General features: G+C 44.2%; 1 protein-coding gene across 6 annotated transcripts in view; it reads left to right on the top strand.

Annotated features, from left to right (window-relative positions):
- slc4a2a (solute carrier family 4 member 2a) overlaps positions 1 to 25728 on the top strand; it is a 32622-nt gene that overhangs the window by 1349 nt on the left and 5545 nt on the right. Inside the window, exons 1-19 of one of the 6 annotated variants that reach the window (XM_027169016.2) lie at positions 817 to 1268; positions 6669 to 6732; positions 9506 to 9652; positions 15738 to 15900; positions 16091 to 16353; positions 16437 to 16576; positions 17490 to 17710; positions 18420 to 18556; positions 19557 to 19737; positions 19848 to 19983; positions 21113 to 21302; positions 21378 to 21483; positions 21816 to 22000; positions 22375 to 22591; positions 23025 to 23228; positions 23348 to 23496; positions 23746 to 23940; positions 24498 to 24713; positions 25569 to 25658. In XM_027169016.2, coding sequence (XP_027024817.2) covers positions 9593 to 9652; positions 15738 to 15900; positions 16091 to 16353; positions 16437 to 16576; positions 17490 to 17710; positions 18420 to 18556; positions 19557 to 19737; positions 19848 to 19983; positions 21113 to 21302; positions 21378 to 21483; positions 21816 to 22000; positions 22375 to 22591; positions 23025 to 23228; positions 23348 to 23496; positions 23746 to 23940; positions 24498 to 24713; positions 25569 to 25658 — 2853 coding nt within the window. In that variant the 5' untranslated portion in view covers positions 817 to 1268; positions 6669 to 6732; positions 9506 to 9592. Of the gene's footprint in view, positions 1 to 815; positions 1269 to 6508; positions 6733 to 7181; positions 7512 to 9505; positions 9653 to 15737; positions 15901 to 16090; positions 16354 to 16436; positions 16577 to 17489; positions 17711 to 18419; positions 18557 to 19556; positions 19738 to 19847; positions 19984 to 21112; positions 21303 to 21377; positions 21484 to 21815; positions 22001 to 22374; positions 22592 to 23024; positions 23229 to 23347; positions 23497 to 23745; positions 23941 to 24497; positions 24714 to 25568; positions 25659 to 25728 lie in introns of those variants that run through there. The other 5 variants (XM_027169018.2, XM_027169019.2, XM_027169017.2 and 2 more) reach the window with 5 other exon arrangements.

The raw sequence follows: 25728 nt of genomic DNA, 5'->3' as shown, positions 1-25728 counted from the left end.
TATAATCTATCGTATAAACTGGTCCATGATAGCGCTATAAGATGCTGTTTACTGCTGTAGCCCGAACACTAAACATTTTAAATAACTTCATTTATTTTTATTTCTTATTCTCATTGGGTCTCAAATGAAACAAGAGGCCCCCCCAAGTGCCTTCCCCCAGTTGCCCAAGTTGATTCTCTCCCCCAAGTAGTTTCCGCAGGTTTCCCCCAGTTGTCCCCCCTAAGATGCCTCCCAGTTGTTTCTCTCCCCCAAGATGACCCCCCCCCCCCAGTTGTTTCTCCCCCCCAAGTAGTTTCCGAAAGTTGACCCCCCCCAAGTAGTTTCCGAAAGTTGACCCCCCCCCCGTTGTCCCCCTAAGTTGTTTCCCCAAGATGCCCCCCCAGTTGTCCCAACCAATTGCTTTCCCCAAGATGCCCCCCCAGTTGTTCCTCTTCCCCAAGTTGTCCCCCCTAAGATGCCTCCCAGTTGTTTCTCTCCCCCAAGATGACCCCCCCCCCAGTTGTTTCTCCCCCCCAAGATGACCCCCCCCCCAGTTGTTTCTCCCCCCCAAGTAGTTTCCGAAAGTTGACCCCCCCCAAGTAGTTTCCGAAAGTTGACCCCCCCCCGTTGTCCCCCTAATTTGTTTCCCCAAGATGCCCCCCCCAGTTGTCCCAACCAATTGCTTTCCCCAAGATGCCCCCCCAGTTGTTCCTCTTCCCCAAGTTGACCCCCCCAAGATGCCCCCCAATTGTTCCTCTTCCACAAGTTGCCCCCCTCCAGTGGTTGCCCTAAGTTTAACCCCCACCCCCCGCCCTGCTGTATCTTCTCTCAGTCACTCAGACTTTCTCTCGGTGTCAGTGAGCTAGTTTAAAGCTCACGCAGGCAGACACACGGAAAACGAGCCTCGAGAAGATTCCGTGGATTTTTATGGCGGTTCGGGGGACATTTGGACCATTAGTCCGAGTCTTTAGACCAGGCTGTTTGTAATAACGCAGTTTCTCTCTCTCACATCCTAATCATCCGGATTCAGATCCACGTGTTTCGGATCCACGTGTCGAAGCCCGACCTCCTGCTCAGCCACGTTTACTTTTCTCTCCGTCGTTCCTTCTCTCGGCTCTATTTCGGCTGTTGTTTTATGTGTGTCTGAACCCGGCCCTTTTTTTTTTACTAACACGGAGAGATTCTGATGAATGTTGGACTTGTTTTTTTATAATAAAAAGCGTCCACAGGGAAAAGGCTGTAGTTAAAACACCACAAAGGCTCCTGTGTGCCAGACAGCTGCTCTCACGGTCAGTATTTCCGCTTCGTCCTTATTCTGCCACAAATGTCGCGGTTTTCTCTGTGTTTGTGTGTGTTTGTGTGTACCAGTGTGAGAGGAAAGCCATGGTGTTTCTTTGTTGCACTAGATATAACACTAACCGACTGCTGATGCGCCCCTTGTTTAGGGTGTGTGTGTGTGATAGAGAGAGAGAGGTTTTGTGTGTGTGTGTGTGTGTGCGCGTTATAGAGAGTGAGAGAGTGTGTGTGTGTATGTGTGATAGAGAGAGAGAGAGAGAGAGAGAGAGTGTGTGTGTGTCTGTCTGTAAGAGTCTCGCACCGTTAGCTAATGGTGCTCATAATTACAGCACATTAAGGTCCAACCACTGATTAGGCTGCAGTCAGTATTACAGGCTCCAGAGCAACAGGTCAGATGAAGAAATAAAGATACCGGCTGTATTTTCCGCTTCCCCGTCAAAAAAAAACCCTTCTGTAGGAGGATGTTGGTTATTAACCAGCCTGAATCATAGTTTGTGTGACAGAAATAAATCATGAGTTCATTTTCAGTCTCAGGAGTTTGAGTCAGTCCATGTGCAGATGATCAGTGTATTTACAACAAAAGCTGTTCTTATTGTTTATGGTTAAACTCAAGAAAATGTGTGTGTGTATACATATTTAAGATTCAGCTCAGGGAGCAGTTAATGTAATTTAGATCTGATCTGACCTGTGTGTGCCTTATGGAGCAATATCTATCTACACCAACATGCTTAAATCATTAGGAGCTCAGTCCTCAGAAATAAAGGGATAAAACAAAGGATTTTCAGCTCTTGCTGAGGTGGTAACATTTTTGTGCATGTTTTGTAGCTTTACTTAGATTGTAGAGTAAAGTTTTAAAGGTACATTGGGGTCCCTAAGGTCCCGTACATCCATCTGTCTACATCAGTTAGCCATAGGATTAAGGGTTGAAGTGAATAACATGGATGATCTTGCTACAGTGGCGCTTGTCATCGGGTGGGTTTTATTAGGCAGCAAGTGAACAGTCGGTTCTCAAAGTAGATGTGCTAGAAGCCAGGAAAAATAAGCAAGCGTAAGGATCTGAGCGACTCTGACAAGGGTCAAACTGTGATAAGCTGGACAACTGTCAGAGCATGTTTCAACATGTTTCCCATGATAGGGTCATGGACACCCAAGGCTCACTGAGAGCGCTGAGTGCGTTGGGAGTAAAGGCTAGCTCGTCTGGTCCGATCCTCAAGTCCGAGTACACCTTGCGGCTTACAGGAACGTTGCTGTTGCTGATCCTGTGGAATCCATGCCGTGATGAATCGGAGCTGTTTTGGCAGCCCAAAGGAAGACCTACACAATATTAATGGAGTGGTTCTAACATTAAGGATGATTAGTGTATCTGCTCTATCTTAATTTATCCTGCACTTGCTGACTATACAGTGTGTATCCCAGGAAAACTCAACCTGAGGCAGGAATTACAGGGCAACACAAGCAATTAAGTTCAGCCATGCCACCTGACCGCATGTTTTTAGGGAGACAATAGGAAAGAACTTAAATTATGTAATTTATTTGGAATTTAAAAGCACAGCAATGTCTTGAATGTCTTTGTTTGCAATTACAATTTATTTTCACTGGAACTAAGAAGTTCAAACATGTTCCAGCATGACTGGTGTGTCTGTACACAAAGAGAACTCCATGAAGACATGTTTGCCAAGGTTGGAATGGAAGAACTTGAGCATTAGTCAGATCAGATTTTCAGCTTATCTCAAAAGGTCATCAGTGGGGTTGAGGTCCGATCACTCATGTGGCTGAATGAACGTGAATCCCAACAGCTACACTCCAGCATCAAGTTGAAAGCCTTCCCTGAAGAGCGGAACTTACTTATTTTCATGGTGAAGAGGGAATAAACTTGGAATGAGATGCTCAAAAAGAGTACATGAGTGTGATGGCCAGGTGACTACATACTTTGGATCATCTAGTGTATATACTGAAAGTATATAGCTTTGATGGAACATTCCAGCACCATTGAAAAGCTAATGACCAGGTTTAGTTTAGTAGTCTTCGAGCAGGAAAATCACCACACTGGCCATGACTCTGACCCTCTCTTCAGGACTAGAGTTGTGCCTACAGCTAAAAATAGGTTCTTTGTGTGTCCTGATTATTCAGCCCGGTTCACTTCACAGTTAACTGAATGCTCTTTTTGTAGCTCAGCCACTAAGTCATGGCTATTTGCGCTGCTTATGTGAGAGATCATGGCCAAACGATGATGTAGTCAAGAGTCTTTGGATGGTTTCCCCCTCGTCACAGGCTTCTTTGTTTGTGTATTTCATTTTTATGACTGGTTAAATCGTTGGAATGTTTGTAAAACCAGACAGTAATTTAAACCATGGAGTCTTGAGCTCCAGTTTAGATCCAAACCATGCAATAATACCCCTGACATCTTCATGTCTGAGAGATAGGTTGTGAGTTTAGGCTTGGACTCTGACGGTGGTGGGAAAGTATTAGACGTTTACATAGTCCACAGCAGAGGTGCTCTGCTCCACTGACCTGCATGGGTCAAAGGTTTGCTTTTCTTTGTGTTTATGCACCTGATTCAACGTATCAGAAGCTTCACGAGCTGGTTGCAGTGTGTCAAGAGGAAGAACTTGAAACTGAGCAGGACACTGAGTCCCCTGAGGCTAAAATAAACAGTACTCTGTATAAGGGAAAATGTAATATTTTAGGGCTGGTGCTACAAAACGGTTACCATATGCTTTAAGAGTAACAATGTTGGAAGCATGAACCGTGATTTCTGTTTGAGGAATTTAAATGTTAATGGTTAAAGGAGTATTTCAGTGCAATACCACAGTGTGTTTGTCACATGCGTGGCTTTTTGCCATGTAGAGATGTACGATTTGGCCTGTTTGACTTAATAAATAACAATGCATTTTATAAGTCCTGCCTCAGATTTGTAGGTAGTGATGCATTTCCACACGACGCCACTTTGCTCTGCAGGAGAACGCACGGAGTAGCACACGTGGAGCTGACACAAAAACCTCGTTTCTACTCCGAGGTAAAAATGGTCCACTCTGTATGTTCAAGATGTTTGTCTTTTACCTCGAGCGAACAAATCAGACTTGCAGAATTCTGTTGGTTCAAATGCTTCACAAAGCAGCCGTCCCATCCAGAAAAACCAGCCAGTGAGCTGCAGGTAAGATGATAACACGGATTTGAATTCGTTTATCAACATTCAATGCTTCAGCTGCACTAGAAGTTCCCGCTCTTTCGCAGCAATTGTTTTTGATGGGAAGCTTTTTGATTTGATTCGGATCCTTCTGTATCCACACGTTTTGTTTCAGGAAAGTATGGCTCAGCTTCATAGGAAAACATTTGTGTTTAGTGTCAAACACGTTTGTTTATATAGAGAACCGCATACGGAACTCGATCCTATAACTCGAGATGTTGCAAATAAGAACCTGACCGCTGTGTTGTGTGTAAATTATATTCCTAAGGCTTTGGGAGTTGTATCAAATTACTTCTTCTGCTGCCTTAAAATCTGTCTCCAAATATGGGAGTGTTCAGTGTTCAATTTTAAGAAAAGGTAGCTCAGTGGTTAAGGTGTGGTTAAGGTTGTGAGTTCAAATCCCAGGACCACCAGGCTGCCACCTCCTGGGCCCTTGAGAAAGGCCCTTATCCATCAACTGCTCAGTTGTATAAATAAGAAGTCGCCAAAAATGCTGTAAACATTTAAGAATCTCGCTCTACTTAAGAAGGTTTTAGAGTTTCTGTCCTATATTAATGTAAAAAATTTCATATAAGTTGTCTATATTTGTCTGTATTTATTTCTTTGTGATTCTAGGTTATTTTAGTTCTTATTAACCGTTCTTGCCATGAAGATAGCCTCAGTAGCTGATATGGCAGTAAATTATAGCAACCAACCACTCTACTTAAGGATGCATGTTTTTATCCATCACGTAAAGGGTTAACCCAAGATCCTCATTTACCTCTTTTTAGTTTAGGCTCTAGGTTAAACAGCTCTCTGTCAGCATTCTACCAGTATAAATGAATCATGTTGGGTCACACGAGCTGGAGTTCAAGTGCAGTGAGAATGTGTTCATGCACGCAGTCCACAAAGTTAGTTATTGACCACTGGGAAGTAAAGAAAAGAGAAGTCAAATTACGTTTCTGTGAATTAAAACCACCTAGAGGTTTATTCACAGAGAAGCGAACGAATCGCAAGTCTCGGGTCATTCGCACCGAGTGTCTGCTGGGAGGTGAATCAAGAGGATTATGTAGGGAATAAAACGTATATCTAATTATATAAATATATACATACACACATACATAATACATCCATTAATATATATTAAGTTCTGGTAATGCAGGAAGCTGTATTTAAAACCACCCTGGTTTAGTTTAGTGTTCCTGAGTTTGTTTTAATCAAGCGTTAGATTTATACGTTTTATTTCTAAAACGTATAAAAGCCTAAATTGTATAGAAACGGAATTAAGTCCCAGTGACAAAGATCACGTTCTGTCTGCATGTCAGAACTGCTTTCTGTCCTTCCCCTCAGGTTCTCGATACGTTCTGTAGATAAGCGCTTGATGCTTCTAAATACGGTGAACACTGAGTACCATCCTTGGCGTGTCAGTAGCGTATAATCATACGTAACGGTCCGCTAGACGTCTGGGCTAAATAGGATAATCTAGGATTGTGTGCTGAAGCAGTGTTCGGTAATAAAGTGAAAAAAGTGATGGAAGTTAGAGTAAATCACCAGGGATTGAGGATCAGCTCATTCTTTTCTTATGGCAGAAGAATTTGCACTCCGGACAGCTGGAAACCGATGGAGTTAAAATGTTCTGGAACTCTCTTTAAGGTGAAGGTTTATTTTGCTCGTGCTGATCCTCTTGCACTCTTCCTGGATGGATGCTCCATTTTGCCGGATTAAGTCGACATCAACGCAGGGAGGATCGAGTTCGGTGCTTTGTGCGAGGAGCTACACTTTGTACCGTCCTGCCTTTTGTGAGCAGTTCAGGGAAAGTGTGTGTACATGCACGGAAGGAGTCTGAAGGTTCAGACATGACATCAGGATCGTGTGTCTTTGCCGGTGGGTGGGTGGTGGGTGGCTGGACAGAGAGATTTTAAGAGTTTAAAGCTCTGAGCCGAGTCATGTAGTCACATGTCAGTCAGAAGGAGGAAGCCTTTGTGTGTGTGTGTGTGTGTGTGTGTGTGTGTGTGTGTGTGCAGGGGTGGGAGGAGTGAACAGTGTGCATGTGCATGTGTGTCAGAGTGATATGGGTTGAGTGTGGGAATATGGGGATAATGTGTAGGGGTAGGGCATGACACGAGACGGGAAAACACCACTACTCTCCAATCACGTTCTTTTCTCCCCTCTATCTGCCCCACCCCTTGCTATTTCTCTCTTGCTCCATGCCCGGACGGGATTACAGTAGGCTTGCCATCGCACTACAATGACCGCTGTGGCTGTAGGCTCCCTGCAGTAAGCACTTAAAGGTGAGCGGGACCTTTTTTTTTCTTTCTTCTCTGTGAGTGATAGTGTCAACTTCTGTGCTGACGGTTCGATTTTCTCTCTATATGACAGGCTGTACTATCACTGTCTCTGTCTGTCTCTCAGATTCTGTCTCTGTCTGTGTCTCTGTCTCTGTCTGTGTCTCTGTCTGTGTCTCTGTCTGTGTCTCTGTCTGTGTCTCTGTCTGTGTCTCTGTCTGTGTCTCTCATTACATTTCCACAGACTGGTCTGTGTGTGTGTGTGTGTGTGTGTGTGTTTCTTCTTTCAGCTTCACCAGACAAGAGATAAATATTGTTGTCAAAGTACTTCTCTATTTGCTTGAGAAACACAAACAGCTCTTCCGGACCTAAAGAATGTTTCCTGTTCGACTTGATATGAATTATGCTCCTTTTTTTTTTTGCCAGGAAAAAGCCGCGTACAAAAATAGTCTAGCAGCTGCAGCCACGTCTCGGGTCGGACCTCTTTACCAGGTTAAAGCAGCTTTGATTCGGAGCCGTGAGTGCGAGGAATGTGACTCTCTCGTCCTCTATCACATTGCAGATCATAGACTGGAAACGAGAATAGGCTCTGCTGTTACACGGGAAAAATCAAACCCGCAGTGACTTTGGCTTGTCCTGAGAACTATGGATGATTCAGCGCTTTTTCTCTTTTTCTTTTTTGTATGATTTGCATGCAAGAGTCAGAAATACAGGAACCGTATTTACTTTCTGAATTTCGTTACTTGATAACGGATACGAAAATAGAAGGAGAGATGGAGAGATGGGTAAATCCTTTTTTCTTTTTTTTCTTTCTTTACCTCAGATGACATTCTTTCTACCAGTCCATTAGGAGTTGTTTATTCATGCTAACGCAAAATGCTCGTAACACACACACAGGCCCAATTTATTAGAACGTTAATTTGTTCCAACGCTTGTTCGGTTTGAGGATGACAAACCACTTTTCTGATTAGTAGCCTGAGAAGCATGAGAAACACAGCTCTTCCTGACTCCTGAAAAGTTCCCATGCTTTTCTGACCACCACGGTTGTATAGAGTGCTTATTTGAGTTACTGTAGCCTTCCTGGCAGGTCAAATCAATCCGATCGTTCTCCTTCCTCTGTCCACCTTCAGAACCGAGGCTCACTGGAGGGGCTTTTTGTGTCATTCTGTGTAAAATGTAAGTCTTTAGTTGTGCCTGAAAAATTCTCCCGGTTCCTGGAACGCTTAGACAAGGATGTCTGGCACCAACAACCATGTTATTTCATTATGATGTTTGATCTTAACTTTAATTATAGCGCTTGGGCTCTAGCTCTAGGGTGTAATTCATCATTTGAGTATCAGTTCTGCAGGTTGGAGCTATTTCATTTCACCGATGATCAGAGGAGATTTTTCTGATCGATTTGAGTTGAAATGAAGGAAAACGGTAACTCGGATATACACCGTGTTGTGCAGGGAAGCATCTCAGCGTGCACAACACACCGAACTCCGAGGCAGAAGAAGACAAAGCAGGTTCCACTAATGTCATCTAAGAGCAGGAACAAGAAGTGAAGTGACGTGACGGCTAAGTACGGTGAACCATACTCAGAATTCGTATTGCCGGCCCGAGACTCGAACTCACAACCTTAGGGTTAGGAATCAAACTCTCTAATCATTAGGCAACGACTTCCCCTAAAAAGATACAGTGGACTTACCCAAGACTTACCCAACCTGGGCATTTGTAGAGGAAATGCCTATCATGATCTTTATACTGCTGTATTAGAAATGCTGATGTTCTTGGGGATTTTTTTTTTTTGTTCTCTTTAACTCATTCTCCCTCGTAGGATTCTCTGATGATGCTCCTCTTCTTCTTCTTGCTCACTTACTTCTCACACCAAAAGTTTCAATATTAAGGCTAAAAGAAAATTAGCCAAGAGCGAGACTTTTTTTCTCAGTGATCACTTCTCTTAATTCCTAATAATTGCATTTCACAGAGCCGAGCACGTCTACGTCTGAACATGTCTCCAGGGATTATATAATGCACTTGAAACTTTTCACCCTGAAACACAACATCTCCTGTAAATCACCGTATATCCTTAAATGATCCACCTCATTGTGCGTTTATCACCATTTAACCCCGAACGTTGGGACGTCTACTGTAGTTGTCGTCTCAACCGTGGTACTGAACATGATTTCTAGTCGATTAGATCTTACAGTAAAACATTAGCTATTTGTCTGAGGGCACTTTCCAGGTTTACCTGCTCCGGTGACTTGTATTGTGTGTCTTGAGTCTCTTTGTGCCTAAATATACGCATGTTTGATGTTGTTTGTGAGATAGAAAGCTACAGTAAGAGAGCACAAGGTATTTTGCATGCTTTCATTCTGTTTTGTTGGTGCTGTTTGTCTTTGAAGGTGAGCAACTGTAAAACCTGCCCGAGCTCAGATCTAAGCAAATAAATGCTGAGGCATGTGATGCAATATGTTACCACTTGTAGTGCTTGGATCAATTAAGCAGCCTGCAGTCATTTATATTTTTTTTCTTAACCGCAAAATGTCTAGGGATCCTTTTGCCCTTTTAATCAGTCTAATCTCTCTAAAATACTTTTGACCGATGGCATGAATCCTGTCCAAACATGTAACATACAAAGAACTGAATATGAACGCAACCAAAAAGCACACGTTTAACCTCCGAGCTCTTTTTGTCGTACAGGCAGAATGCAGACGTTTTTTTTTCTATTGTCGTAGGAACGCAGATTGTCTTTGAATAGATCCAACAAGTGTTGTTGTTCTTCTTCTTCTTTCAGGTTATGCTGTCCGAAACCTCCCAGAGTCTGAGCAAAAGAGAAAAAGGCTAAAGCACAAACGTAAAGACACACACAGCACACCAAGCCATGGGCGACTCTCAGGACATTGGAGACACCATTGGGACTGCAGGACTGGCTGGACATTTTGTAAGTATCACAGAGGCAGTTATAGAGCTGCCCTGTGCTGATTAACCCCCTTTGTCAATCGCCTGGATTGCTTGTTTAACTTTACAGGAAGATAGATGGACAAATACTGGCCATCTGTTGTGGTCACATTGTCCTTTTAAACAGTGTATAGATGGTAGCATAGCAGCAGTTCAAAGGCCCTGGGATGTTTAATCATGGATCCAGCTACTTAAACAGGAAACTGCCTCTTTTATTGTTCCTTAAGCCCAGACGTTTGTAATGTGGATTCTCGCAGAGAACGAAATCAGGTTAATTACAGGTATAATTGCATAAGTTAAATCAAAGTAGTCACTTCTCACTCACCAACCAGTTTTCACACAAGAGCTACCAAACGTGGACACGCTGAGACACGTCAAGCTAGCCAAGCCCACCTTTACACACCGCTGTTTATGCTACGTCACATGTCGGAGTAACACTCTCGAAGAAAGTGCCGTCTGCTCTACTCTCTATACAGGAGCTCACAGAATCCTGTTTTTTTTGGGGGGGGGGCAGAGAGTGGGGAGGGGGAGTGGGGACAGGAAGAAAGCGAGAGAGAACGGGGACAGAGAGAAAGCGAGAGAGAACGGGGACAGAGAGAAAGCGAGAGAGAACGGGGACAGAGAGAAAGCGAGAGAGAACGGGGACAGAGAGAAAGCGAGAGAGAACGGGGACAGAGAGAAAGAGAGAGAGAACGGGGACAGAGAGAAAGAGAGACAGAACGGGGACAGAGAGAAAGAGAGACAGAACGGGGACAGAGAGAAAGCGGGAGAGAACGGGGACAGAGAGAAAGCGAGAGAGAACGGGGACAGAGAGAAAGCGAGAGAGAACGGGGACAGAGAGAAAGCGAGAGAGAACGGGGACAGAGAGAAAGAGAGACAGAACGGGGACAGAGAGAAAGCGAGCGAGTGAGAGAGAATGGCAGGACAGAGAAAGAGAGAGAGAAAGAAAACAGTGAGAGAGAGAGGGGGAGAGAGAGAGAGAACAGAGGGATAGACAGAGAGAGAGAAAAAACAGAGTGGGAGGCGGGGAGAGAGAAAGAAGTGGGGGACAGAGACAGAGGGAGAGAAAGAACAGGGGAACAGAGACAGAGGGAGAGAAAGAACAGGGGGACAGACTGGAACAGGACAAGGAGAGAGCAGGACAGAAAGACCAGAAAGAAAGAGTGTGGGATGGAGGGGAACGGAGAGCGAAGGGCAGCGCACGAGAGAGAGAGCGAAAGTGTGACTCTAACCCGATGAAAGCCTGGATGTTCTGTGGTGGTGTTTAAACAGTAGGTCAAAAGTAGTTGGGAACCTTGTCAGCATATTTAGATTTCATTTTAACATCATTACAGCAGACGGATGTAAGGAAGGATGTAACTGTCCCCTGAAACAGTGGAAACAACAGTCCTAATGATATTTGACTGCAGTCGTGTTCATCGCATTAAAAGCTTCTCATTAAAAGCACTATTCAGGTTATTTTGCTCGGCTCACATCCCTCTATCTTCACAGCTGCCATTTAAAACCCCCCCACGTAAGCCACATCTGTTTTTAACCAGAACGCACCAGTTGTATGTACACACTGATTTCTTGGCCACTACTTTGTTTTCAAAATTCTCATTGTTATTAATGTCACATGACCACATATTGAATATATATCCAGTTGTGGCTTGTTCATAGGGGCAGCTGGAGAAGTCGTCCAACTCCTATACATTTAAAATTCTTTTTAAAGTACTAATTACTGTGTTGATTACTAAGTGTTCAGAAATGGTAACGGTAACACACTGTTTATAGAGGCCCCTAGGGGCAAGATTTTCTCTGGCCCATGCTCACAATTTTAGTGTAGGAGGAGCAGGGGACTGGACAGTTAATGACAGGGTTGCCAGATTGGGAGAGTTTAAAAATACTCTTCTGCTGCCAACATCTTGTTGTAAACGTGCAAGCAGAGTGTGTACGATTTACAGGGAGGTGTTTTTTTTTTTTTTTGCAATTATATCCGAAATATTTATGAGATGCATGTAAAACAGAAGGTACAGAAGTCAGTTGTTTTGGAGCTCTTGTGTGTTGTTTTTGAGATATAAATGTGCTACAACTTTTCCTTGAACACAGCTAAATAACAGGTATGTCTAAAGTCACTTATAACAAGCTGCCGGTCTGCACGCACGACGAACAGATATCCTAAAGGATAGGTCATCTGAGATTGCCTCAGACAGGTTGAGACGCGGTATTGTTATGAATACTGTCCTGCACCCAACAGTATTTCTGGTCACGCGGCATTGCTGTAGTTTGCTGTTTGATCTTTGTGTCAATCCCAGACTCGAAAAACTGACAAAGGCTGTATTTGCGTCACTTAGCCTGAAGGTAAACTAACTCTTTAAAGGTGTTGCCCTAGTGACAAACATTAGGTTAGGTGACGTGCAGTGGTGCAGCTGCTATACCCCAGCATTCCAGCACAGCTTTACTTATTAAAACCAGCTTTGGTTTAGCCTGGGTAATCGCTGGACAGGGAGTGTGCGAGCGTGGAGGTGTGTGGAGTTTTTCCTGTGCGTTGTATGTCGTGTGTTTGGATCTTGAGTGCTTGACTGAAAGAAAAGGAGAGAAAAAAAAAAAAAGCTTCTTGTTACCATAGTGATAGGGCACCTGTGCACACACTGTCAATTTCCCAGAAGTTAATTTCCCACTGAAGCACAAATACCACGACTGACGGTTTTTAAAAAAACCTGCTCTCTTGGGGAAAATAGTCTTCGACACTTTTTTGATATTTGTCGTGTTTTATGTCTCGTCTTAAAATTCTAGTATTATGGTCAGCAGGCAGAGAGAACCTTGTGATCCTAATGTCGCAACACAAAAATATATGAAGGTCTCTTTCAGCTCGTTAAAGTATCCACGTTAATTTGGTACTGAAACCATGTGGGTGTTTCAAGAGCCTGTCTGTGATTACCACATCAGGCACCGATGTCTTGCAGCTACAGGACACATCTGCTTCTGTGGCTCGTCAATAATTAAGGCCGTCACGAGGAATATCAGCAGACAATATCGGCTAACGTATTTAGAAGCTGTGCTCTGATATCAGGGATTTAGTTGCGTTCCTTCCTCTCTGTCCGGCATGACGTCATGAACTCGCCCGGCTTCAAGGTGAGTGTCGGAGCATGTTGCAAAGAGTCAACAACAGACAACCCACGAACTTCAAATGATGTCATCTCTCAATAGCTGCTTTCTCAGACAGATCAGCTGTAATTTAACTCCAGATTTCGGTAGAATGGAACAGAATTAAGACTTCTTCATGCTTACTGTGTACTTATTTAAGGACAGGTTAAGAAGCTCTTGTACCATCCAGTCTTCATGGAGAATAGTTTAGAAATCTTTGGTCATGGTTCATTTTAAACGTGGAAGCATACGTATGTTCGGATTGGGCAAGAATCAAGATTCGAGATTTATTTATTTTTTTTAAACAATATATATAATATTTATACAATATATTCGAACGTATACAACACGTGGTGTAATGAAACCCCGACTCTACTCCTCCTTGGACTGCGTATGCTGTAAATAAACTGCATTTAAAAACTTTTGAGTCTTAAAAAAAAAAAAGAATATAATGAATTACCCCTAATGGGTCTCTTGCTTTTTTCTTTTTTTTTAATCAGGCTCTGTCGTATTTTGGAAGTTCTCGATTTCCTTATCTACCAAGTCACACGGGTAATCACTCCCCCCACAGGACGACTTCCTGACTGCCGTCATTTCGTATTTCAAAGACCTTCTCCTAGCACGTGTTCCCAAAAGATTACTCTGAAGGTCAGTCGCTGTAATAAAGGCCACAGGAAGAAAAGGCTTCAGCAGCACGTTTTTACCGAGGCCGTTGTCTCTGGGGTAACGCGATCACGCAATTCGGCTACATGATCTCACCTCTATAAGGATAAGCTTTGTGTCCGATATTAAAATAGTGTCCAAAACAACACTGAAGCAGCACAGTTTCTGTGGGAAAGAGTAACCCAATACAGGGGCTTTGTGCGTGTAAAAGTGAGGTGCGAAGATGAAGGAACCTTTAGAAAAAACATCTCTGAAATGATAACAAGCGCTGCTCGATGCCAGGCCATACTCTGTTTGTTTCTTTAGAACCAGGGGTCATCAACTAGCCCGGATGCAGGCCCTGTAATGTATATCAGCTGAGTTCTTGGAAAAAAAAAATATATAATAGCTGTGCCAATAAACTGTCTGTAGTTCAGTGAGGCTAGTTTTCTAAGCTTCAGAGCCAAATGTCCTCTGGTGCCAGATTAGTGAACCCCACTGGACGCTTTGTATGAAGTTTATCTTTTGAGGATCTGTAATGACGATATGTTATTAACAGGCTACAATAAGCCTAGGGTGAAAACACCATGGGAGGCTGGTAGGTATAATGGGCTAGAATAGCTAAAGCCCTCAATTCTTTTTCTATTCTTTTGTTCTAGTATCATCGGTGTATCTTTTGCAGTGATGCGGTCGATATACCGGTCTGTTGTGGTGAAGAAACCCTCACCTATGGTCATGAGCTTTGGGTGCTCCCTTAGAGATAGGGTGAGGAGCTCAGTCACTCGGGAGGAGCTCGGAGTAGAGCCGCGTCAGCTGAGGTAGCTCGGGCATCTGTTCCGGATGCCTCCTGTACACCTCCCTGGGGTGGTGTTCCAGGCATGCCCAAACGGGAGGAGGCCACGGGGAAGACCTACAGTAGAACACGCTGGAGGGACTATCTCTCTCGGCTGGCCTGAGAATGCCCCCGGAAGAGCTGGAGGAAGTGTCTGGGGAGAGGGAAGTCTGGGCGTCCCTGCTTTGACTGCTGCCCCCACGACCCGGCCCCGGATAAGCGGTAGAAGATGGATGGATGGATGGATGGATGGATGGATGTTCTAGTATCGACATCAAGTTTTTAGCCAGTAAAAAAAATGTCTTATTGCAGATTATTATTATTTTTTCTATTCTGTATAAGAGAAAAAAAACTGCTAGGGCCGAACTCCTCTAGCCCAGACTGTAGAGTATGTTAGTGATTATTTTTTTTGTTGCCCCCTCCATCCCAATCTTCTAAAAATAGGTAGACTTTGTCACACATTGTCCAATCAGAGGATACAAATCACCAGTGACATGGCGGTCAGCTGATACTACTGTAAGTTGTTTATGCGAGTTGTTTGTGGGTTGTTTACGGCAACGCAGGCCGTAGATTGGAGACCCATGGTTTAAAAAAATGGTTACAGCGTATTGATTTATCATGTTCGTGTTGTTGGAGGGAACATGGCGTGACCACATCAGGGCGTTAGGAACGCAGCAGCTTATCTGCCTGTTGTTGTTACTACGATGAGACCTTGTCAGCATTGCTCAGCTGTAACAGTTTTCTTGTCAAGCTGCTAATGAGTATTAGAAATGTAGCCCTCTCATCTCCTATCACCAGCAGTCGTCACTGGGGAAACAGATGTAATCTCGTCTGTCTTATCATTTAAAGCATCATTAAGGATCTGTTTGCAGCTAGCTTACGAATTAACGAGATTCATCAGTGAAAGTGCATCCGCAGCAAATACTGTACATAAAGACAGCTTTCATCCACACTCTGGTCTTTTCTGCGCTTTAAAGGGAAAGAGTCGTGACTGAGGATTTTAGGAATGCTTAGCACAGAGGACTGACTGAGAGGCAATCAGTGTGCTGAGTCACGCTCTGTTTCTGGACTGTCAAAGAGGAGCTCCTGAGGTCTTAAAATAACATATGAAGGATAGTGTGAGGAAATGTTCACACAGGGAGACATTTTGTCTAGAGTGAGATTGAGCTGTCCAGAGAAATACAGCTGTGTGGACAAAAAGCCCAAGTCGTGGAGAGAAACAAGCACTTTTTTTCTGGCCGTGTACAGTTTGTGGTTTTTGTTCTTGAAATGTTTTCTGTTTAGGAATTGTTGGAATTCATACATTTTGACTCCCTCTAAGCTCAGGCTCTGTCTACTGCACATGTGCATTTTAGTGTCGTGGATCATAAGGCGTCTGGGTTTTAAATAGAAAATGCAGGAAAGCAGCGAGACCCGGACGGAAGCACAGCCTGACGTGTCGTTCTGCTCATCTTTGCTTTCTCCTCAGCCGGCTGCCGTGCCTCTTTCTCCACGTCGGCACGGTGACGACATCGAAGACGATGGCGACCTGAACAAGACTCTGGGAGTGCAGCGCTTCCAACAGATCCTCTCCCCAGCACAGCGGCTACCTGCCGAGCAGCACCGCACCTTCAACCAGGAGGATTTAGAAGGTAAGGTCTCATCACACGTCACCCTTTTCACCCCATGCGTCGTTTTTTTTAATTCCAAATCCAAGCTATAAAGAAGGGAGAGATTCATTATGAAATATTTTTTCTGTTCATGAAATCCGTGTCATTTTGTTCGGTAACATTTTTATTTCCCTGAGTCACATGAAAAACTTCACGCTCGTGCAATTTACAGGCCATCGTCACTTACCTCTGCATATCCACCACCCACTATCCAAGCGGCTGCCGTCTGAGAGCCGGGGGAAGAAGAGCGGGCGCAAGAGGAGGTGCGGGGGGAGGAGAAGGGGCTCGGCTAGCAGCGGCGGAGCTCCCACTATAGAGGAGGATGAGCAAGAGGAGGAAGTAGAGGAGGACCAGTGTAGCCCACAGGATGGAGACGGGAACGCCACTACACCTACACCTGACAACGATCCGGACGCTCAGGCAGAGCCAGTGCAGGTTCACACACTCTCTCACAAACTCACACAGCTGCTGCTATGGTTCAGACTATCTGTGACTCTCTCCTCGTGTTTCCGCCACAGTTCTTTGTGTGTGATGAGGACTCCAATGGCACCGCTGTGGTCAAAAATAACCTGGGCATTTCAGCTCGATTGCTGTCTATCGTCCCCGAGTCAGCCCTACACAAGAGCAACAGTAGCCCAGAGGACGCCACTACAACCGAGTGAGTGAACGAACACACACACACACACACACACACACACACAATTATCCTGGATAAACACTCGATCTCATTGTGCTAGAAGTGTGCTTTGGGACTGAGCTGTCACAGGATCCAACTGTCAGGATGTGGGGGATGGGCTGGGCGTGGCCAAAAACATCTCAAAAATAAAAAAACAATTCAGGTTCGTGGTACAAACATTAATCAAAGATTCCAGACTATAGATTTGTCCTTTTGGCACAAAAGAAAAGAAAAGGCTGGTATAAAGGAGGCGGTTTTATGTGCATTGTGGATGTTAACTGCACAACATGTTAACATGTAGCTTATATAGAACATTCAGACAGCTAGCGTAAGGCTATGCGTCAGGCCATGTACACAGACCAAGTGCAACAGCTGGCATAATGCTACATTGCACAAAGTTCAAAGAATCGACATTGTATGTGCTCTGTGTCCACACAGTACAGAGAGAGAGAGAAAACCCCTCCAGTGACTCCTTAATAATAACCGGCTTTCATTTTTTTTAAGAGAGCAACCTACACCACAATCTTGCTTTGAACTATTTTGCTTTTCTCCACTTCACAAACTGACGAATTCACTCCAAAGTTGCATTCACTAGGCATGCTGTCGTCACGCCAGGGTTCGATCCTTAGCGCTGGCTAGTCTGTAACCGCTTTATTAAAAAGAGACGCCCTGTTAATAGTGTTGACATGGCTTATTTGTTTATGCAAATGTTTTTATGATCAGAGAGGCTCATTAGAAAATTCTGTGGGCACGGAAAAGCAGAAACAGCCGCAGGAGTGGGCGGGGTCGAGGCCCTGCACCCGGGTCCATCTGCAGCCTCTGGTCTGCTGCCTTGTTCAATATACCATTCTGTGTGGTGTTTGCAAATAGTCATTGGTATGTTCGTCCTGTGCAGCATCATCGACGGCGTGCTTGTCCAGGCCAACGGCAGGAGGACGTCTGTTCCGTTGCTCATGTCTCCTGATGCCAGCTCCAGGTTGGCGCGTAGCTACGACCTGCAGGAGCGCCGGCGCACTGGAGACGTAACCGCCATCGAGCTGGCTCACTATCAGCACATGCCGACTGACGAGAGCGAGGCACAGATGTTGGCCACCGTCGACTTGGATGGCATGAAGAGTAAGTGGTGTGTGTGTGTTCGATCAGAGTGCTAGGTGAATACACATTTAACAGGAACAAATTCTTCTCTGTGACTGCAGGTCATGTGGTCATGTTCTGTGATCCCAACAGCTTGGGCATTCTCAGAGACTGCTCTTGTTTTCTTGTTGCCATCTGACCTGTCTTAACACAAAAGCTTGTTTGATCTGCAGCCTTGTGTTGTTGTTTTTTTTATTTGTTCTGTGAATAAATCACAATGGTTTTAGTTTATCTGACCATCTGTGGCAGCCATTCAGGAATCTGGGCAATTTGTAAGCATGCGAAGCTTCCCACACCAGTTCTACACACTTCTGTCACATTTGTATTTTGTGTGTGTGTGTGTGTGTGTGTGTGTGTGTGTGTGTGTGTGTGTGTGTGTGTGTGTGTGTGTGTGTGTGTGTGTGTGTGTGTGTGTGTGTGTGTGTGTGTGTGTGTGTTTTTTGTGTGTGTGAGAGAGAATGAATAAGAGTGCTTTACACCAAGCACATAAACAGTAGACTTGACAGTCTGAGTCGAGGTACATTCTTAGGTCAGACAGATGATGAGATCAGACGCAGAAACATTTTCAGAGGTGTGGCGTATCACTTTATAGCTAAACCATTGGTATGTATTATTCATTTAACCTTTTCTAGGCACGGTCATGTTGCACTCTCTTTCTTTGTCCTTTGATTACTCACTCTTGCTCTTTCAGGTCACCGCTTTGAAGATGTCCCTGGTGTGCGGCGTCACCTGGTCCGGAAGTGCAGCAAGGGGCAGGTGGTGCACATCAGCAAGGACCACAAAGAGCCGAGCGGCCGCTGCCGCAAGCTGGACAGAACCCCGCACGAGGTGAGTCTCGCTCCTGCGATTAGTCCCGAGGAAGTAAAATGTTACCTCGTTTCTTCGTGCCGTAGAGAGAGTGAGGCTGCACACTGCTGACGGTGATGACTGAGGAAATTTAGACCGCTTTAGTTTACTTAGCTGTTTTGTTTTGTTTTTTTTTTTTAATCAGAGGAGGTTATTGTGTCACAGTGCAGACTACAGAAGGTCTTATGCAGTCCAGCAGCTCCAGGTACGGCTGCTCGGAGCACCTTTGCGTGGTTTGGGATGCCACGGTGTTTGCTATGGCTTGTGCATGTTTAGTTTTACAAACTCACTTCTAACATCGCACCTGGTGTTACCCGTAGTGTTTGTTGTGTGTGTTTTAAATGACACTCATAGTGTGTTCATTATAACACAAGTCCCCAAACCACTGTAGTACTTTAGAGTGTATAGAGAAATCTTTTTTTTTTTTTTTTTTTTTTAAACCTCGTCATCTTTGCCGTACCTATAGAACAGAGCCCCGTGTGTACAAATGAGCACACGCCGTAATCTGGGGCAAATTAATGCAGCAGGTACAGATACATTGTGCCATGTGTATGGGTCACTAGTTTCTTTAGCCTTAACAGACCGAAAGCAGGAACACATTGATTCTTATCTCAGGTATGAGCTCAGTGTGTGGGAGTTTATTCAGAGATTTGAATACACGTGAAAAACGTGTTGTCTGTGCGAAAACTGTTAATGTTACTCCGTTCTCTGTGTGTGTGTGTGTGTGTGTGTGTGTGTGTGTGTGTGTGTGTGTGTGTGTGTGTGTGTGTGTGTGTGTGTGTGTGGTGAGATTAATAGTGAGTTTATTGGATCTGTTGTGTTTGGGCTCAAATACCATTTTAGCAAAGCAACATTAATACTGTTTATATGTATAGGAGGTAATATGAAAATCTATTCATAACTAATTGTAATAATTCAGTCTCCCGTGTTTAAGTGGGAATGGTATGTGTGTGTTTGTGTGTGTGTGTGTGTTTGCTCTCAGGTTTTTGTGGAGCTGAATGAGCTGGTGATGGATAAGAATCAGGAGATGCAGTGGAGAGAGACGGCTCGCTGGATCAAGTTTGAGGAGGATGTGGAGGAGGAAACGGACCGCTGGGGAAAACCACACGTCGCTTCGCTGTCATTCCGCAGCCTGCTGGAGCTGCGTAGGACCATCTCACATGGTATACACACACACACGCACACACACACTCACACAGATGCAGGCTGCCAACTGATTGCTATGATCATCAAACAGTTTGAACAGAGATCATGAGATTCGTGTATACGGCAGGTGTCGTGCTGCTGGACCTGGACCAGAGGACGCTGCCTGGCATCGCACATCAGGTGGTGGAGCAGATGATCATCTCCGACCAGATCCGAGCAGAAGACCGAGCCAACGTGCTTCGAGCACTGCTGCTCAAACACAGGTCAGCACACTCACACACACACACACACACACACACACACACACACACACACACTAAAAGGGACCAGAAAGAAAATACCGAAATCTCTGGGTTCCTTTTTTATCGAAAAAATCCCACTGGAAGTGTCAGCATCATTGATGGGAATGATGTGTAAGTTTTTGCTTTATTTCTTTCATGCACTCAGTCCTGAAGGTTTTCAGTCAACCTGAAAGTTATTGTTAAAAAAATGAGGTAATTAAAAATGGTTAAATGTATTCATAATGAAGTCACATAAGAAATGACAAGGTGAAGCCTTTATTAATGCCACATGCTTTATAGCACGATGAAATTCTTTCTTCACATGTACTAATTTTACAAGTCGGGGTCAGCGGCAGCTTGGCCGTACTGGTGCTTGAACCCCGATCAACAACCCAGAGCCTTGACAACTCGAGCTACCGCTGCCCTCAGACAAGCTAAAGTTTGTGTATTCTTTTCTAGACATTACGTATAGCTTTTACGATGTCGCTCTGAGTCATAAATCTGTCAGCAGGAGAGCAGTTGATACTTGGCACCTAGACAGCATGCATGGATTTATTACTTGGAAAAACTCAAGACTTAAGATGGCGCAGAGGGATGTCCTAATTTTGCGATCACAGTAATATTGATATTCGGAGGAGCTTTAATAACTTTTTTCAACCTGACACGGAAATTTCTACAGATTTGAGCAAAGACATTTCTGTTGGATGTCACAAACACCAACATGAGAGAGCAGCATGTCGTAGCATGTCCTTACCTGTGTGTGTGAAGGAGATGCTCGCAATTTCTCCAATTCAATTAAAAATATATTTCAAGTGCCTAAACATAAATAGATTGATAATATAAAGATATCAGATGCACATGCTAGTTTTTGTCAACAATAAACAGATTATTTGGAGCTTATAGCACATATGAAGTAATGTATTCTTAAGAAGCTGATATAAATTTTAAGCCCACACTCGCACTGCATTGTGCGTGTCAGGAGTGTTATCGTGCACTAAAACATTTTGGATTTTGTTAATATTTCATAGGCGATTGTCCATGTGAAGTTTTCAGGAGTTTGTCTAAATGCGTCATGTTACACGGCTCGAGCGAAACTCTTCTTTCATTTCAGTCACCCGAGTGATGGGAAGGAGCACAGTTCGTTCCACAGGAACATCTCGGCAGCCAGCCTTACCTCACTGATGCCTCATCACCATAGCAACAACCACGTCGCCCCTCCAGAACCTACTGCCGCCGACCCGCTCATAGCAGGAAGCACCGATTCGGACTCCCAACCCTGTGCCGACATCGACAAGAACGAGGTACAGTCTCGTGTACAGTACGTCTCCGTGTGCGTGTTTGTTTCTGTATATAACTCATCCTCTTTGTCTCTGCAGAAAGATATTCCTCTAGTGCTGGGCTTGCACAAATCCAAATCAAAGCACGAGTTCAAGCTTCTGGAGAAGATCCCAGAAAACGCCGAGGCCACCGTCGTGCTTGTGGGTGAGTTGACTTTAATGATAAAAGCATTCCACGTGTCATTAATATACAACGACATAGTGACATGAAGAGAGTTCCTGTTATCGACCTCAAACAGTTTACGTTCCCATAACGTCCCGAAGAGACCTGTACACTACAGAGGTTTGTCGTTTACTAAAGAACGACACACGGGTTTTTGCATTGTTGACATTTGAAAACTAAGTAATGTAAATATTAACCCCTATAAAGACAGGGTTGGTGGCCCAAGTAGACCAGATGGCAACATCTGGGGTGGGGTGGATCGGGGAGGTTGATTTTACCTGGCACAGGCTGAACATCGATGTGACCCTATACAGGCCGGGTGGACTTCCTGGACCAGCCGTCTATGGCTTTTGTGCGTCTGCAGGAGGCGGTGCTGCTGGAGTCAGTGCTGGAGGTGCCAATACCAGTGCGCTTCTTATTCGTCCTCCTCGGCCCACCCATCGCAAACATGGACTACCATCAGATCGGTCGCTCCATATCAACCCTGATGTCTGACAAAGTAAGATAGAGAGCAAGCAGGCGACTGATGACTTGCACACAAACAGATGTTTTGGAATTTTTTGGAATTTGGCCCAGACGGTGAAAGTGCACTAAAACTTGAATCATCTTAATTACTCTGAGTAGACAGGATTTTATTTAGATTTACATTATTTACATCCATGCTGGTCACACACTGTTCTATTGTATTATATTTATATGTTATATATTTTCTGTTCTATGTAGCAGAGTAAAAGTAGGTCCAAGTTAAACGTATTAGAGTAAAATATACTTGAATCAAAGACGTAAACTTTTTAAATTGTACTCCAGTAAAATGAATCCGGTGTAACAGCCCTGATGATCGTTAACCTACTCCCGTGTGTTTCGTCCCGACAGCAATTTCACGAGGCTGCGTATTCAGCAGACGAGCGCGGTGACCTGCTCACAGCCATCAACAGCTTTCTGGACTGCAGCATCGTGCTTCCTCCGTCAGAGGTCGGAGGCGACGAGCTGCTGTACTCTGTGGCACAGTTCCAGCGAGAGATGCTGCGCAAGAGACACGAGCAAGAGGTCAAATTACAGGCCAAGGAACCCAAGAGGCCAGAGGATGAGGGTATGACATGTACATGCAAGAACCAGACACACAGGCTGCGTCTCAATCAGCTCCTTAGTTCTCTCTCTCTCTCTCTCTCTCTCTCTCTCTCTCTCTATGCCCACAATGCACCACAAATAAATCATCTGTGCTCTCCACGTTCTCTTATCCGTAATCATCAAATCACAATTATTGTTGCGTAGCTCTCAAACCATTACTTACATTAACGATTTTTTACTTTCATTGACATTCTTTATACGGTTTTATTTGAGTGTTTAATGATAGCCTACGATCCTGCCTGATGTTCCAGGAATTTTCGTAATGCATGCAACAATAAAAACTGTCAACGGAGCTGACACAAGAGACACGCCCATTCTTTAAACATAAAAAAAAAAAAAAACACAATGAGAGCCACAGCTTGTGTTTATTTTTCATTCTCTATGCCTCCCCCCAGCTCTTTTGCCCCCAGATAAACCTGTAGACGACCCCCTGAGGAGGACAGGACGCCCGTTTGGTGGGGCCATACGAGACGCACGCAACCGTTACCCAAAATACCTCAGCGACTTTAAGGATGCCCTCAACCCTCAGTGCATGGCTGCTGTCATATTCATTTACTTTGCTGCCCTCTCTCCTGCCATTACTTTTGGAGGACTGTTGGGTCAGTTGATGCCTGGGATTTCTTCTCCATTCACTTACTCATGCATTGCCTTTGTTTCTGATCGAACCTTACTTTTCCGCTGTAATGAGTCGGCACTTTTTTCCTACAACCCCCTGCAGGTGATAAGACCGAGGGCTTAATGGGCGTGTCGGAGCTAATCGTTGCCACTGCAGTCCAGGGGATTTTGTTTTGTCTGCTTGGAGCTCAGCCGCTCCTAGTGGTTGGTTTTTCTGGCCCTTTGTTAGTGTTTGAAGAAGCGTTCTATTCTGTGAGTATTTGATTGCAATCTTCATTTCAACTATCAGCCTTCTAGTTGGTTTGCAAACGCACTAAATGCAGCATAATGTACAAAATCTCAGTTAGAGGATAACAATTGCAACCTTGAGTCAAATACAGCGTTACTCGCTCACACACGAGCCCCAGTGAATGCTAACACGAGCACAGGTCAATCCAGAAGTCCTGGAAAATCTATCCTGAACAGAGCTCACCTTGAAATCTCTATATACGTTTGTGACAGTTCTGCACATCCTACGAAATGGAGTACCTGACGGGACGGGTGTGGATCGGGTTTTGGCTGGTGATTATCGTGGTGGTCATGGTGGCCTTTGAGGGAAGCTTCTTGGTGCGTTTCGTTTCCCGTTTCACGCAAGAGATCTTCTCCTTTCTCATCTCACTCATCTTCATCTACGAGACATTTGCCAAGCTTGCCAAGGTAAAACTTGACGCACATATCCAGATTTTATTTATGTATGATCAAGAATCAATCATTTGACTTCACTAAGAATTAAAAAAAAGTCCAACAGAGGAAAAAAACAGAAAGTGTGTCAGAAAATCTAAAAGAGTAGCACTGACTCATCTACATTTTGACTGATGGTACCTGAGAAGTTGACCAAGAAAACAGGTCTTTTTTATGGTACTTTTTTTTTCTCCCAGTTAGAAAAGTTCAAAAATTCAGTACATGCTTGTCGACATTGTCATGGTTTACAGCAACAACAGTACAATTCAGAAGAGATACAATCTGAGACATGGGGCAAGTTTTTCCAATAATCTTTTTCCGTAAATTTATGACTCGGCGAATTTTCAGCGGGTCTTAATCTTTTCCCAGTCCCCAGATATATGCACAACCTAAACAAGAGGAGTTCAGGAAGATTTTGTGGAGGTGAACTGGTGCTAGACAAGTCCTATAGATTAAATGTAGGATAGTATAGTTTTGTTCATGATATTGAAGATACTGAATCACTCCTATCTTCACACTCATCTGTTTTTCAGATCTTCAGAGATCATCCTCTCACCTCTTGCAACAGTACTACAGAAAACAACACTACCCCAGAGTTACTGGGCAACTCCAGCACAACCCGAGACTTGGCCGCGAAAGAACTGAACCAGCCCAATACGGCCCTGCTGTCCCTGGTGCTCATGTCCGGAACCTTCTTCATTGCCTTCTACCTGCGCAAGTTTAAGAACAGCGCCTTCTTCCCTGGCAGTGTAAGTCCTTTTAGGACCGTAAGAATGAAACGTATTAGAAGGAGAAAGGAATAGACGAGGTAAATTCACTTTGCCCGTTGCATAATGTAAACAGAAAGCTACAAAGTCTCTTTTTAAGACATCTGTAGAGTATATATGGACAGTTTCATGTCCTTTACTTAATTTGCTCTGATGTCTAAGCTGTTTCTGGCTGGCTCCAACTAAAATTGTATTAGTCGCATACACAATCGCAGAAAAACAGGCCATTTTTGACTCTGTGTAAAATATCTCAGCGTATCAATAAGCATGCAGTAGGGCTGATATGAATATGAATACAGGGTGAGTATGTAGGAAAATCCAGTTGAAGCATTACAGCATTAAAAGCATTGAGCTTTTTATGTCTTTATAAACACAGTTTAGTTCTTTCACCTTTATTTCTCTGTCTTGAACAACACGCATACTGTTCAGTCCTGATAGATGTTCGCCTTGTGCCACTATTTTAAAAAGTCACTCTAGGTCATTCAAGTCAAGAAAGCAGAACTTGGCCGAACGTTCTGGTGTGAAGGAATGGCTTTACTCTGTCTCCTGTCACAGCACAACTAAGCAGCTGTGGGTGTCTGTGAGCTCATGTGGCAAAAATGTGCCCCGTGATGTAGCATGAGCAAAAATGTAGTGGCTTCGCCCGTCACTGAGCAGCCTTCAAGCGTCCTGTTTGGTAGCTGCCATGTGACTTATCGAGAGCTGGAGAGTGGGTAGCACAAATTGTGAAAACAAAAACCTTGCTGTATCTTTAAACTAAATTATACTAGAATTAGAATTATACTGAAGTGTGAATTGTTTCCAGTACATCTAAAACCATGTTCTGTTGTGGTGCAGCTCCGCAGGGTGATTGGAGATTTTGGAGTTCCCATCGCTATCTTCTTCATGGTTTTGTTGGATTATAGCATCAAAGACACCTTCACCCAGGTGAGATGTTGTAAAGAAAGGTAGAGCACCTTATTCTCCTACATCTTACATACACTTCATATAATAACTG

This window comes from Tachysurus fulvidraco, chromosome 1 (genome assembly GCF_022655615.1).
Source record: "Tachysurus fulvidraco isolate hzauxx_2018 chromosome 1, HZAU_PFXX_2.0, whole genome shotgun sequence".
NCBI lineage: Eukaryota > Metazoa > Chordata > Actinopteri > Siluriformes > Bagridae > Tachysurus > Tachysurus fulvidraco.
Note: the sequence above shows the minus strand (reverse complement) of the source record. Positions and strands in the feature narration are given on the sequence as shown.